Source organism: Gossypium hirsutum, chromosome D07 (assembly GCF_007990345.1).
Source record: "Gossypium hirsutum isolate 1008001.06 chromosome D07, Gossypium_hirsutum_v2.1, whole genome shotgun sequence".
Taxonomy (NCBI): domain Eukaryota; kingdom Viridiplantae; phylum Streptophyta; class Magnoliopsida; order Malvales; family Malvaceae; genus Gossypium; species Gossypium hirsutum.
In genome coordinates, this window is record NC_053443.1 from 8,690,955 (window position 1) to 8,706,994 (window position 16,040).

At 31.5% G+C, this 16,040-nt stretch overlaps 1 protein-coding gene and 1 pseudogene across 1 annotated transcript; both read right to left on the reverse strand.

Annotated features, from left to right (window-relative positions):
* Nucleotides 1-418: 418 nt before the first annotated feature.
* On the reverse strand, nucleotides 419-2,505 carry LOC107953464 (40S ribosomal protein S2-2-like; annotated as a pseudogene).
* A 9,109-nt stretch (nucleotides 2,506-11,614) lies between these two features.
* On the reverse strand, nucleotides 11,615-12,748 carry LOC107953463 (dCTP pyrophosphatase 1). Its single transcript, XM_016888778.2, has 2 exons — nucleotides 12,457-12,748; nucleotides 11,615-12,026 (listed from the first exon to the last, which is right to left on the reverse strand). The coding sequence occupies exons 1-2, from the start codon at nucleotides 12,613-12,615 to the stop codon at nucleotides 11,775-11,777; spliced, it is 411 nt and encodes a 136-aa protein (XP_016744267.1). The 5' UTR covers nucleotides 12,616-12,748; the 3' UTR covers nucleotides 11,615-11,774.
* Between the last annotated feature and the right edge of the window lie 3,292 nt (nucleotides 12,749-16,040).

A 16,040-nucleotide genomic window follows, 5' to 3' on the forward strand; every position in this document is an offset into this window, starting at 1 on the left:
CTTTATTTACCGTCATTGTTTATAAAAAAATTTTGTTTAAATTTATTACTTTTGTTTGATTTTACATTATTTTACGAATTCAACTTTGAAAATTTACAAATTTTGATATCAACATATGATTGAAAATGTAATTCGAATTTTATGCGGATTCAAATAATAGTATTTAAATCAGATTCATATAGTAATGCTCAGATAATCTACGCAGATTTACAGATTCAAATATTAGATAAATCCAAAAATTGCAAACATCCGACCCGTAGCCATCCCTAGGACAAAATTAAGAAAAAAAATTGATATATACCAATGTCTAACGCATTGGTATCCGACACTTCTACTTGAGATTATATACTGTATACGCGTATGTATATATTATGAAATGTATAATCCTGATCCAGAATCAGCTGATTAGGCAAAAAGAAAATAGAACTCATGTAAACTGCAACATTATAAAGAACCCATGTAAGAGAAAAACAATATGCGGTTGCTGAAATTCCAAATATCTCTCTGACAATACAAAGCAATCAAAAGAGTGAAGATAGCATCATTTTAACTTAAACTACACAAAAGGAACTTGATATTTTACTATTCTAAGGCCCTGAAGGCACATCATACATCCACTCTCTCGACATCCTCGAGTACGAGCGTCTTTGATGGCTTTCCCAACAGATCAGTATACTCTTGGAAAGGAGATCTTGTGAATCGAGTCTCTTTCCAGAAATCAGGAGTCAAGAAACCATAAGTTTCAGAAGACACTCGAAGGTGGCCTGCATTTACATTTGCAACAATAAGAAAGCATACTAATTTGCCAAACAATATACAAGCACTAGGTAGCAGTATGCAATGATTTAAAAATAGAGCCAATAGTTGGTCAGCCAACAAACGAGTTAGCATATCACACGATCTCGACCGAGCCAAAGAAATATTAAACAAACATAAAAGAAGCATAAATCACCTATTTTTTTCTAACATGCCAGGTTTTCGAGCCTGGCTGGAAATTTTTGGGAACATCAGTTATGCCTACCTAGACAAGTAATTCATACCCCAAGCAAACCCAAACCTTCCACTGGCTATATTTGCACAGAAATTTACCAACATTACCTAGAATTGAAGAATGATACAACACTTCAAGAATTGAAATCATGCTGATGCTACCAACATTTACCGATTAATATGTTCAACAACTCCATCGGAATCTATGCAAGGTAAATTGAAGATAATAGAACCGCAGCATTACCATGTTTTTACAGAATAAATATACATATGGTTCATTGAACCAGCATAAAGCCAATATCATAGAATTAAAATCATGCACAAAATCATCAATACATCAGTAACATATAACTCAGGGTATCAGAGGAACAATGGTAAACAACAATCCTAAGGCTCAGAAACAGGGAACTGAAACATTTTACCAACCAATTTCCAAATACATCTAAATCCATAAACAATCTTCAAACAAGTAAAATTTCTATCCAATTAATTAACAAAATATCTTAGATCATAATAACTCATGGTATCAAAGAATCAATGTTAAACAACCCTAAAGTTCAAAAACAGGAAAATAAATGACTTAGCAACCCATTTCCGATTGTATCTAATTCCATAAACAATCTTTAAACAACAATTCAAACAAGTAAAATTTACGAAGGAAGTGGAAACAATACCTTTACAAAGTTACCAAGAGTCTTGGTAGAACCCCTTGAAGAAGTGAAAACATCTTCAATCCCAGCAAACTGAAGCACCTTCTTGGGCACCCTAGCAGCCACAATCCCCGCACCTCTAGGAGCTGGCACCATCCTAACAGTGACCGAACCACATTTTCCGGTAACCTTACACGGCACTGTATGAGGCTTCCCGATCTTATTCCCCCAGTAGCCTCTCCTTACTGGTATCACCGACAACTTGGCCAATATTATCGCCCCTCTTATTGCCGTCGCTACTTCTTTGCTGCACTTCACCCCCAACCCAACGTGCCCGTTTCCGTCGCCGACGACAACGAATGCCTTGAAACGAGTGCGCTGGCCGGCACGTGTTTGTTTCTGGACGGGAGTGATCTTCATCACCTCGTCTTTCAGTGAAGGGCCAACGAGTTGGTCGATGATTTGGTACTCCTTGATGGGGAGGGAGTGGAGGTAAATTTGTTCGAGGGATGTGATTTTTCCCGATTTGACTAAACGGCCAAGTTTTGTAACAGGAACCCATTTCTCCTCCTCATCCTTGCGGCCACGGCGCCGACCTCTTGGCCCACGGTCGGATCTCCCGCCGCCGAAGCCACGCCTGAAAGCACCGCGTTCGCCGCCGCCTCTTTCTGCCATTATTTGCTTTTTGTTTCGGGATGTAGAGATGAAGTAATGAGCAAAAAGGGCAGGAAGTCAAGGTTTTATATGAGGTGAGTATATGGAGATAGGGTTTTAAGCCCTTTTAGGGTTTAGGTTTATAGACGGAGATAAGGGTTCATGGGCTTTCTATGGGAATTGTATGTGTTTTATCCTAGTATTCCGATTCAAATTAGTTTGTAGTACGGGAGAGTAGAAACCCATTTTAACTAAAATATTGTGTTAATTTCTTCAGTTTTTGTTTAACCTGTTGAGATTGTTACGTCGGTTTCGTTATTGGTTTAGATAATTTTATTCATCCATTCTCAATTTTTTAATTTTATGTTATAGGTAAATTGAAAAAACGAATGGAATCAATGTCAATTTGGTTTAGTCAATTCGAGTTAGTTGCTTCGATTTTGATGTCTCACATTGGTTAAATAAATTCCGAAAAAATTAACTGACTCACTTTTAAACTTTGTATTAAGATATTTTTGAATTTGTATCAATTTAAGCTTGAATATTTTTTAATTTAGAGATTATCTCAAGCTCCAATCATTTTAGATTTAACTCTTTTTTAATTTAAATTATATTTTATTTGAAGGGCTGATATGAATTGAAATATATACTCTCTCTTTTTTTTAAATTTTAATTTATTTATTTCAATTGTATATTTACTGTATGTAAAATTCCCTATCCGTCTTGACATACCGTACAAGTAGAAAGTGTCACCGGAACACGTAATTTATAAAAAAAACTTTGGTTTATGAAAACATTTATTTTCCATGGTATTTAAAAACTTAAATCACATTATTCTTAACATGACTCCAATAATTATAAATCAATTTTAAATTCAAATTGAAAAGATATTCGTTTTAGCTTAACAAGTTTCCAACATGAAATTCACATTACAATGTTGATAAACAATATGAGAATGTGTATACATGTCACTAATCCATCATCAGTTACATTTTAACAATTCAAATACAACCTTAAAGTATGTCTGATGATGTGAAGCTCCATAGCTACCGTAGCGATTCCTCGACAAATTCATACTTACGCATTTTAAACAACTAACGCATTAACTATAAAGCTCTTAAGTAACAGTCATAATCAATTTATCAATGTTAAATTGTGCTCGATTATTTAATCCTTTTCAGTCAAATTTACCAGAATTATGGGCTCACTTACAATTTAAGGGTTCATTAGCTAGTACAATTCCGGAATTCATATTCAAGTCCTTTATAGGAGGTTCATATCACTTCAGACTTTGTTCATTCATTTACACTTTCGTCTTTAAGGACTTGCCTATTTACATTTCACCTTAGTAACATTATAAAATGTTTACTTAGACCCCCTTTTTTATCAAGACAATGATTATTTCATCTTAGTAACAAGCAATTCTTTACAGCTCAATACGGTAATAGAATAATATAGTAATAAAACACACCGAAATGCTATGCCCGAAGGCTAAATCAATATCACACCAAAGTGATATGCCCAAAGGCTAAAACAGTATCACATCGAAGTGTTACGCCAAAAGCTAAACCACGGTTGAAATCACATTTCCTATCAGTCAGAAACAGACGTTCCCTATTAGCATGCCAATCATATCCTAAGCTATTCATCTAAGCTGCTAGGGCTTTGTTCGATATTTTCAGTAATTTATGCTTTAAATAAAACTATAGTTCAAAAACAATATTTGTGGTATCATCCACTATAACATAAATTAGTAGTTTCAATCATGGCATTATGTAATTTTATTAAAATTCAGAGCTTTCAAGTACTTCTCCATAAGGAGATCTCATTTGGAAATCATTTATAAAGTAGTTTCCATGTCATTAACCAATTTTAACATCGTAGGACATAGTCGGATGATGCGTCATAGATTGATAAGGTAAATTAGGTCGTTTTCAAATTCAAATGAGCTTAGAAATTTGTGTAAGAAGATCCCTTGTCGCGGCCACTAGAAAGGCCTTGTTGCGACAATGATATTGCTGATTCAACCAAGAAGTTTACATTTCCCAGTTACTGTTGCGACAATGAGGAAACTTTTGTCGTGACAAAGAGGTTACTAATTCAACTATGAAGTTCCTGTTTCCAACCCTTGTTGTCACAACAAGTAAGGACTTGATGTGACAATGTTGCCACTAATGAAAGTAATGGAGTAGAGAACCCTTTTATTGTCGCAAAAATGGCGTCGTAACTACCAAATCTAGGGCAGTTACCAGTGAACCTTCACAAATATCTTTGTTATCACATTTAAATATTATCATACAATATTATACTCAATACAATTTAAATAAATCAACTTAAAAACAAGATAAGTATATTAAGAGCTTTCCATCAAATCTTATGGTCATTTCGATATTTTAAGCTTGTATTGACACTTGTCAACATAAAGCAGACTTTGCATTTTTGACATTTTTTTATCATAATGGCCTTATCCAATTTGTCCACATTAATGACATGGTTCATACATGTCCACCAATGCTTCCATGGCACCCCAAAATTCTTATGTCATATTTTTAATTAACATAGCACTTCATGGTTACATAAATACATCTTCACATTTAATAACTTATTTCATATCATAATGCTAGGGAATTTCACACTAATAAGCACCGTTAAATGCTCAATTATTACTTTAACTTCATAAACCCTAAGATTACTAACTTAGGAAAATGATGAGTATCCATGATACTTACCTCAATGGATGCTCTACAATAAAGCCTTAAATCTCATAATTACTAAAATGTATAAAACTGAATTCTAGAGTAAAATCTAATCATTACTAAAATGTATGAAATAAAGCTTTAAAATGCTTAAGTACAAGCTCATTAAGTGTCAAAAAGGGGCTTAACTTGTCATATCAATTTATGGAAGATCACTCCCCTTAACTTAGGCATCCCTCTAATAGCCTCAAATCTCACCAATCATTTTAGCCTTTTGTAATGAATCTGCCCGAGCCTTCCATGTCACAGTTCAATCTTAGTGATACCGAACTTGTTGCATTGAGATGGCTATACCACCCTGTAACAGTTATCAAGGGTTTTTGCTCCTTTCATATTGTCTTCTCCTTCTTTAGATGTAACACAACATCTATCTTTGGTAAATTTTTCTAGCATGCCCTGGTCACACAACTAACTAATGCTAATAAGATTAGCCATCATTAACAAGGAAAAATTAGTTAGCTTAGGTAAACTATGCACATCTAAAATTCATTTTCCAAGAATTTTGGCCTTTCTTACCATCTTTAAACGTCACGCATCCAATACCACAGTTAGATAAGTATTGAATGTTACTAGTCATGTGGAAAAAGCATCTGCTATCAAAGTACCAAACATGATCAACTATAGCTTTCAAGGATTGGTGAGCCACGAGCAAACAAGTCTGATCCTTTTTTCCTCCACGTAAACTTCTGAGTTTGTTTGGTGTTGATATCAGTGGATACTCGTGTAGGCACAACTAGCTTCCATCTTAACTCATGAAGCATATTATAACATCTTGGTTTGATATGTCCTGGCACACCACAATATTGACATATAATCTTATGTTTACCTTGTACCATCTTTTCAATATTGGTCATTTTGGCTTTAGGAAAGCATTCTTCAGCACCATTGCAAAGGCTTTGACAAACACAATTGGACCAATAGCAATAGGTTTACCTTTCTATTTAATAATCCTAAGCCTCATTTTCTAGGACTCCTTTTACCAGCAACTAGAATCTCATCAAGTTTTCCATTATTGACATTGAAATTTTCAAACTTCTCTTTGGTGGGTTCAAGTTCCTTTCAAGTTCTTTCATGATTGGCAATCTTAGCAACTAGTTGAGTTTCATCGTCCTACACTTCTTTGTTGAAATTTTGAATTTCTTCTTTGAGTTCATTATTCTCACCCAGCAACCATGAGTTAACATCACAGACCATCTACCATTTGTCTAGCATTGTATCATAGTTGTTTAGGAACTCAACATTTTAAACTTATTCTGTGATCTCATCACAATCATTTTCTTCTATGTTGTCTTTAGAAGTGAAAGCCACATAGTTGCTCAAGTGTTCATCATCAGAGTCTGATCCACTACTGGACTCCTCATTACTCCAAGTGACATAAAGAGACATTTTCTTCTTTTTCAAGGTGTTTGCACACTCTGCTTGAATGTGACCAAAACCATGACATTCGTGACACTGAATCCCATTCTTTGTGCCTTTGGTTGCCTCTTTATTGATGATGAATCCTTTAGATTTTCCTTTCTAAGTTTTTTTGAAATTTTCAAATCTTTGACTTCATTTGGATTTGAAAGTCTTGCTGAAGTTTTTAGTAAGTAGAGCAATCTGTTCTTATAGGTCTTTTATGGTCATGCTAGTCTCAATGGGCATTGTCTCTGCCACTTGTAAAGTAATACTTTTCTCTTTAGATCTACTCCTCTTAGCTTTATCAAGATTGATCTCAAAGGTCTAGATAGATCCACTTAATTCATCATTACGCATAGTATCATTGTCCTTAGCTTCTTTAATGGTAGTAGCCTTGATGCTGAATTTGTCAAGCAAATATCGAAAAACCTCAATTACCAAGTTAGCATTAGTATACTCGTCTCCAAGTGCAAAGACCTAATTAAACAGGTCACATAACTTGACATAGAATACTTTTATAGCCTCATTCTCCTACATTCTCATATTCTCGAACTTAGTAGTAAGCATTTGAAGCTTTGATCTTTTTATAGTACTTGTATTTTTATGAGTTGTCTAGAGAATATCCCAGGCTTCGTTTACACTTTTTCACTTTGAGATTCATTTGAATTCCTATCCATTTACTCTTTTAAAAATAGCATTGAGAGCCTTCGAATTAGGACTTTCAAGCCTTTCCTCCTCAATGGTCTATTGTGCCTCCTGACACCAAATCCTTTAGTAAATGGATGCACCCAACCATTTACAATTAATCTCTAGGCACATTCATAGTAGCCTTGATAAAGGTTGTCATTCTGTCTTTCCAATACACATAATTTGAACCATCGAGCATGGGGGGACATGACACTGATGACCTTCATTTTCTTTCAAATATCAATATTAGTAATTCCACTAGATGGGTTTAATGGTAGGCTTTGACACCGAATGTTGGGTCCAAATTGATAACCGAATGCAAAACCAAGTTGTGCCAAGACCAGTTTCAACTCCTTTAGGCACAAGAGATATAAAGTGCAAAAAAAGTAAACAAGACAAGAGATGTTTTCGTAGTTCAATTTCCTTACATCTACGTCGCCTTGCCCAAAAATAATATTCACTATATTAGCAGCTTGTACAACAAGTGTTTTCAAGCTCTAACACTCAACAGTTTAGACTCCTTACTTTTGTACAAAAAACTAAACAGTTCCCCTCTAAATTTGCCCCTTGAAAACTTAGGACTCTTAACCAAGCAACACACTTGGTTATTACATATGCAACGCACTTTACAAACACTTGTTAAGTGATGTGTAAAAGTAAGTGATTAAGTAATACATGATGAGAAATACTTGAGAATATCATGCGAAATTATTCTTGTCATGATATTTCTTGTAATTGAAATATGAAATGAAACCATGAAAATAATTTAAAAGAAATATTTATAATTGAATGGTCGTGAAAAGGCCCTAATAAACAAGGTAGAACTAGTAGGACATAATTGGCATGCGATAGGAATATTTGTACTCTCCCCTGAAAGTCGCATTTCATTGCCCTTGACATTCGCACTCCAATGCCCTTGATAACACACTAATTTTCCCCTATTTAATTCCACGTATCCTTCTCAGTTCTCCACCATTTCCTAAGGGATAACAAATCAAGAGGAATTGTGGTAAGTGACAAAGATTCAAGAGAAAGTGAAGTAAGTGACTAATGAAATAAGCGTTAATGAAAGATAAGAACTAAGAGAACTAGTAGTAAGTAATGATTTTATTTTTAAGACATGTGAGAAAAGAGTAAATGAAATAAGTGTTTCAACGTGTAGTTTGTAGAAAGTGGTCATATATGTAATACCCCGAAAATTACTACAGTAAGAAAGTAAGATAATATCCTTGATATAGTAAAATAAGGAAATAAAGAGATAAAAAGGGTAATATTGAGTTATGTCAACATTGGGAAATATATTATGACATATTAATTCAAGAAAAAATTAAATTGCAAAAGTGAGAAAAGTTTTGTTGCCCAAGAGTAAATACTCAAAATTTGAAGGGTTAAAGTGTAAATATAAAAAAGTTGAAGGACCAATAGTATAAATATTTAAGGGTGGAATAATCTAGAAACTAAGGAAAATGGATGAATTAGGACCAAATTGAAAAGGTGAAGAATTTTGAGGGACTAAATTGCAATTTTACCAAATTAAGTGATGACTCAAGGATGGAATTTTAAAAGATTATAAAGGGCAAAATGGTCAAACAGAGAGAGAGATTCTAGAAGGTAATGATGATGTTTGTGATATTTTTAATTAATTAATTAGATAAATGTTATTTAATTAATATTTTATTAAGATTTTTAGTATTATTTTATTATTAAATTATTAATATAAAAGGGAGGAAAGATGATGAAAAATCATCATCTTTCCATGCAACCAACGTTAGAAGAGAAGAGAAGAAAGAAAGTTTTGCTTTCTTTACAATTTGGTCCTTTCACCAAAAATTCACTATTTTCACCTAGAAATCAAAAGAATTTCCATAGCTTCCAAGAGAGAAAAATAATAAGGAGACAATGGGGAGCTAGAATGTCAAGTTAGATTCAAGAAATAGAAGCTGGAGGAGAGAGAAAATCAAGTTAAAGTTTGAAATCAATAGCATAAGGTAAGAACATCAAGATTTCAATATATTTTTAAGTTTGTTATTGTTGAAAAAGTATGGAAATGATGTTATAGTAGAGTTTTTCTTAAATAAAGTCTTATGTTCTTGATATATTAGTGAAGGGAAATAAGTGAAAATGATGGGAAATATTATAGAGAAAGGGAATAAGGGAATTGTAAATTTAGTAATCAACATCTTGCACTAAAGCAGTTTTGGACAGCAGCAGTAGGTTAACTTTAAAAAATCACCATAAATTGTGGAAATTGAATTAGAGGATGAAAAACAATATGTAATTAAAGCTTATTAAGTCTAGTTTCTCATGGAAGAAACGGTGTAAGTAATGGAATTGTAAATCATGAGATATAATAAATTTTGTGAGACAAGGTCAGAATGAATTTGGGTTCCCCTATTCTGACTTTGGAAAATCATAAAAAATTGAATAAAAATAGTTAGAGGTTTAAATTTATATTTTTAAAATATTGAATGAGTCTATTTTCATTATAAACAAACAGAAACATCATTCAATTTTTTAAAAAATAGATAATTAATTTTTAGTGAACAGGGGTCGGAACTGTCAAATAGTGAAACAGGGGAAATTTTAAAGAATAAACTGTACTTATTGGCTAAACCAAAAATTCTAAAAATTTTATGGTAAGAATATATGTGAGTCTAGTTTCATAGGAATTTAGTGGATCTTAATTCAGAGTTCCGTAGCTCAATATATAAATAATTTAGTGACTATGACTCTAGTGGACAGCTTTGAATTAATATATAAATAAATGATGGAATTATAGATAATGTTACATATAAGCATATTATACATTAAGGATGTGGAATGGAGAGGATGAGGAAAATAAATGATTATTCAACTAGCATGAGTTTTCATTATAAATGGCCAATTTGTATGTTTTAGGTTCAAGGACTAAATTGAATAAAAGTAATAATTTAAGGGCAAATTGGTAAAAATGTCAAAAAGTGACCAAATTGCATGAAATGAATTGTTTTATTATTTAAATTAATAAATTGAATGAAATATTAATTTAGATCATGATTGGGTGGAAATTCGAGGAAAATAGAAAATTACCAAAATGTCCATGAATTTTTGGTATTTCTGCAATTTAGCCTGGTAAGTTCATGTAACTTGAATTATATTCTTAAATTCTTGAAATGTATGTTATTTATGTGAATATGATTTGAATGTTCATTGTATGAAAATTGATGAAACATTGATATATTTGATAAAAAGGGGAATAATGCATTGAATGGATGTATGAATGTTTATCACACTATCCATTAATTCTATCGGTAATTTTGGATGTTTTAATTCTGGTTATAATGACATGTATGAGTTAAATTGGCCAACGTTAGCTCATTAATGTTTTGATTTTGATTGATTTTAAATATCAATGCTTGATAAAATGAAATGTCTGTAAATTAATTTGTAAACTCCGGTAATGCTCTATAACCCTATTCTGGAGATGGATACGGGTTAGGGGTGTTACAATGTAAGGCTTGACGAATCATATCCCATCTTCAATAAGGTATGGATTATGAATTGTGAAGTTAAATTATGGAATTAAAGTGGCATGTATATAGGTATAAAATTGTTATGAAAGTGGAAGATAGTGTTTTAGGTCCATTGAAGTATTGAATTTAAGTGGAAATGTTTGAGGACATTGTGGCTAATTATAATAAGTGAACATGTGATGTTTTGGATGATATTTTGGTGTATTTTAAGATTGGAAAATGATTGAGAATGTCTGGGAAAGATAATAGATGTTTAAGCATGATTTTGAGGTGTTTTAGGCTTGTTTTTGGTTCCCCTCCATCAAAGTCTAGATACTTGGGGTCCTTGTATCGATACTTGTAAACTTCGAACCTAAAAATCTATAGTAATGGGCTCAAGTCTCGATTTTTAACTTGCTCCAAGAATATGCAATTTTTAAGTCCTAAAAAGCCTCTAAATGACCCCATAATGCCCTCACTTCGTAATAGGAACCTCATGAATGGTTTTAAGTGTCGTATAAGACCATCAAGGATCAAATTGCATATTAACATTTCAACTAATGTGACACTTCACGTTTTCGTTAAGGCTGTAATGACTATTAACGGTCAAGTGATGAAAATGTTATAAGTTGATAACATTAACATTAGTGATCAAAATGTAACTTTTCATAGTTCAGTGGCAAAAAAAAAATCACAAGAAATTAGTGACCATTTTTTAGTTTACCCTTTTTAGTTATCTGTCCATAATAGAGTAAGGTGGATGGTAGAATAAACTGTATAAGTTATGGAGGTGATGAATTTAGCAATATCCACCTCTGACCGTGCTAGTTGTCATTCTTAATTATTATTAAATTCTTTTCAATTTATATTTAAATTAGTTCTAGATGGACTTGGTAATCTATTTTATTGTTTGCCATAATATTTGAAAGATGTCGGGTCAATTTGTGGTTGAATTTAAATAAGGTATATATGCCTAAAACATATCTAATAAAAATAAATATAAAGGTAAACTCTTCAAATATAAGAAAATATATCCATTTTCGGCAATTACAAGAACTCGAATAAAACCTGATCCAAAAAGTTTGCAAGCTTCATAAAAAAGAGAACTCCAATATTACAGCAAAAACCAGGAAGAGGAGGGTTGATCCTTAGTTGTAAGTAGATTTTGATTTTTGATTCATCACAACAACTGGGTATTTGCGAGCATTCTTGATTATCTTAGTTAAAGCGGCTTGGCCAAGATCAAGCCCACAAACATCAGCTAAACGAACAAGATAAAGCAAAACATCGGAAAGCTCATCTTCCAAGTGTTCTTTCTCATCAGCACTCCAGTTAGGCAGTCCTTTCCCAACTTCCCCTTTCCATTGGAATATCTCTGACAGCTCTCCAACTTCTCCCACCTGCATTATTTTAAAACCACGTAAATCTGGACATGGCAGGCTCTAATACGATTATTCACTTTTGTGTTTATGTTTATACAATATACACAAGCCTAACACTCGTTGTCCAATATATGAAATTTCCTAAAACATGTCAAAAACCTAAGTTGCTTCTTTGTTTTCTTCAAGTAACTTTGTCTCAACATATGAAGACATGAGAATGAGAATATGATTTTAGATATTCGAATTTAGTTTTTCTGTCGCACTAAATCAGTGACATTTTAATTTTTTTAACTTAAAAAAAAGAAATTTATTGTGGATATTAAAATTTATATAAAAAGTTTGACCTTTAAAAAGTCAAACATCATATTAAAACATAACCATAACCAATAATCTCAATCAAGTTGAAGTAAAACAGAGATGATGGGGAAAGCTTAGATAGTGGACTTACTAGTGCTAATAAGAGATTCCTTGGACTATGATATTCATCCCATCCTCTAACTTGTGCAAACTCTGCAAGCCTGATGCTAAGGTCTTTAAGCGAAACATCCTTTGATTTACTACCGATGCTATCATAAGAATTCTCCATTTCACCTCTCTGATTTCTCATCTATGCCATATCTTCAAACACGCATGCCTAATTTATAGACAAAGTATGGCGGAGTATGCTACCACTATTTCCACTGTTTCTCTCTCTTTTATCTCACAAAAAGCACTATTTGGTTAGTGGAGATTGGATAAGCACTTTTGAGTATGAGTCTAAAAAATAGCAATAATTATAAATGTAGATTCAATCTCGAATTATTTGGTGGTTGCATTGAGCATATCCATAAAAATTAAAGATTAATTTTTTTATTTTAATTAAATGAATTATTAGTTTTTTTAAAAAAACTAAATATATATTAAAAATAAAGAAAATCAATTCCAACAACTATGACTGAATCGAAAAAAATAAATTTTATTAATTTTATTAAAATTACTTTTCGTAAGAGATGACATTCAAAACTCAAGATAAAAATAATATTATCACGTTAAATTCATACTTAGTACTTATTTAATATAAAGAATTACATATGCCAACAGTTTTTTGATTTCGTGGAGAGAATCTTATGTTGCAGATAAATTTAATCCCAAATAATTTGTTTTCCTTCCGTCTCTAATCATATAAAAAGATATTCATCATGTTCTTTTCTTTCCATTTTAGTTCTTTTAATATGTTTAAAATTAAATTCTAATTTCTATCATAATTTCGTCTTTACATTTTTATAATGCTACTAATTAGTTCAATATTTTTATAACATTATTAATTAATTGAAAAAGTTAATGTTGTTAACTTTCAATTAAAATGTTATTTGGTTATACATAATTCGAAAGTAGATTTTTAAATTCAAAAGGTAGAGGGATAAAAATCGAACTGATCAGGACATCAGTCTGGTTGACCCGTGAGTACAAACTGATTGAACCAGATTAAAAATTTGATTGAACAGGCTTTTTATTTTGAAATATTTATTACTTGTTATTTATTAATTATTGATTTAATTAAACTATACGAACTAATAACCTGATTAATTCAATCATTAACTCAAATCTGAAAATCTTATTTTAATTTTTAAAATTTTAGTTTATAAAATCTTAACATAAACATGTTTTCTATTATTAATTTTTTTAAAAATAATAAAATAAATTATTAGCTCTGCGAATGTTTTCCACAAATGGAGTGGAATTGACAAACCAGCATCATTACTTTTATTAGTATTATTGGGAGTTGCAATACCAATCTGGACTATCAATAGCATCATGGTACTATTTCATCAGTAACCACATGAAATGTTTGTACAAAGCCTTGTTTATGGGTCCAGTTGCATCCAAATAATGTAGATAAAAGTTGGGGTACAGTTTTAAATAAATTTCTTCAAACTTGTCAATCAATTTAGAATATATTTAGATAAAGTATTCGTGTTTAATATTATTATTTTCAAGACTTGTGGTATTTGATTTAAGAACTTCTAATATCGGTCCAATAACTACTATTAGCTGATAAAATGAACTTTTATAGGTCCTAAGATATATATATATATGTTTTGTAATCACTTTATGCTCTTCTTTCCTACTAAAAAAATTGAAACAGAAAATACACCCAGTTGAATATATATATATAGATAATTGCCTTATCTACACTTTTTTTTCACAAGGATGTTCTAGGTTTATCTAACACTGAAGAACTAAATTGATAGGAAAACCAACAAAATATTCAAGATTATGAAATGGTCCCTCCACAAACTATTTTCTTTTCTCACATGCTGATGAAAATCATTTATATGTATCTATAGATATTCTTCCAGTTTATGATTATGGAGATGTAAATTGTGCTTTTCATACTAAGCCATTAGTTGTGGAAACAAAAATACTTGGACCCTCGCCTTTTAGCCTCAATAGGTGTCGTACCTAGCTTTTTTGTTCATATTGTCCGTACAATGTCGGCCTATATATGTCCATCCATATTTGGAATGTGGATTGGTTTGTTCAGATGAACGAAAATCAAAATTTTATTATAGTTTCTGATTATATCTGGTCTTTTTAACACAATATTTAGAATTACTTATAACTTTTTTCCAACTCACAAATAAGAGAATAATGTGTTTCAACACATTTGAACTTACATCCTCTTACATTAACAACAATACTCATATCAATCGAGTTAAGACTCAATCTCACATTTTATATATTTTTTAAAAATTCATAATGTTCAAATATACCTTAGATAACATGAAGACTCAAAAACTTTAAAAGAATAAAATGTTAGAGCAGCCTTAACCTACGACCTAGTTGCACTTGGGCTCTTGGAAACACACTCATTAAGCAATAATCAAAGGCAAACATGAACTTGCAGGGCATTAAAACCCTTGAATACCTTCTCTTTCCTTTGGTTTTTTTTTTCATAATTGACTCAAATAAATTCATTATTTACGAAAATAACCTAAATGCAAAATTTTGTACGAAAATGACTTATTTTTTTATGGTGCATATTGGTGTAGGCCATTTCACTACCGTCACCGTCGTCTATCATCTCCTAACGGTTGCTCGATGATTGTTTGGTCTATAAAAAATATTTTTTGTGTCGACATTGTGTTCATCGGTATGTATTTTTTTTCAAATACACTTAAAAAATACGGGTATTCAAGATTTAAAAAAAATATTTTAATAGGTGCCGGTGTTCTCGTTACTGGCACCGATTCAAATTTAAAAGAAAATTAATTCTTGTTTTTATGGTGCTGACTTTCACGTTGTCGGCACTGGTTCAAAATTTTAAAGAAGTTATTTTTTGCTTTTTTTTGTGTAGGCATTCTTTTTGCCAACACCGGTGTGATTTTTGAAATTTTTTTCGGTGTGCTCTGGTTGTCAGGACAGTAAAAAGAAGAGAGGAAGAGAAGAAGGCAAGCCAAATGCATGAGCAAGAACAATATAGACTTGAAAAATATAACAATTAATGATAACAATAACAAAATTAATTAATTGTAAGATAAATAAGAAGCCAACATGGTCAAGCGAAAGGATCAGAAAGGAAAAGAGATGGTAAAAGAAAAAAAAAATTGGGTTGATAAACTTGACTTTCAATTTTATGATTTTAATGTATTTAATATCATTGATATTTTTTTCTCTAAAAGAAAGTCGTATATGGGAATTAAAAGTTTAAGGAATTGACGAGTTTGTAATAAATTTTTTATTATAATTAAATTCCATTAATTAATGTAATTAAATCATTTAAACGTTAAAAAAAACCATGGAAAGTTTAAAAGTTTTCATGCAATTAAACCATTTAAACCAATTAATTCATGCAATAAAAAGTTGTATATGATTTTTAATATAAAAAAATAATTTAAATGGTAAAAAGTTGTATATGGTTTCCATGCAATAAACCATTTACACGTAAAAATAACCATTAATTCCATTAATGGTTTTCATGCAATTTAATTAATGTAATTAAAAGATATATTGAACATATATTAAATTCATGTTACTAATAAAATGAATAGG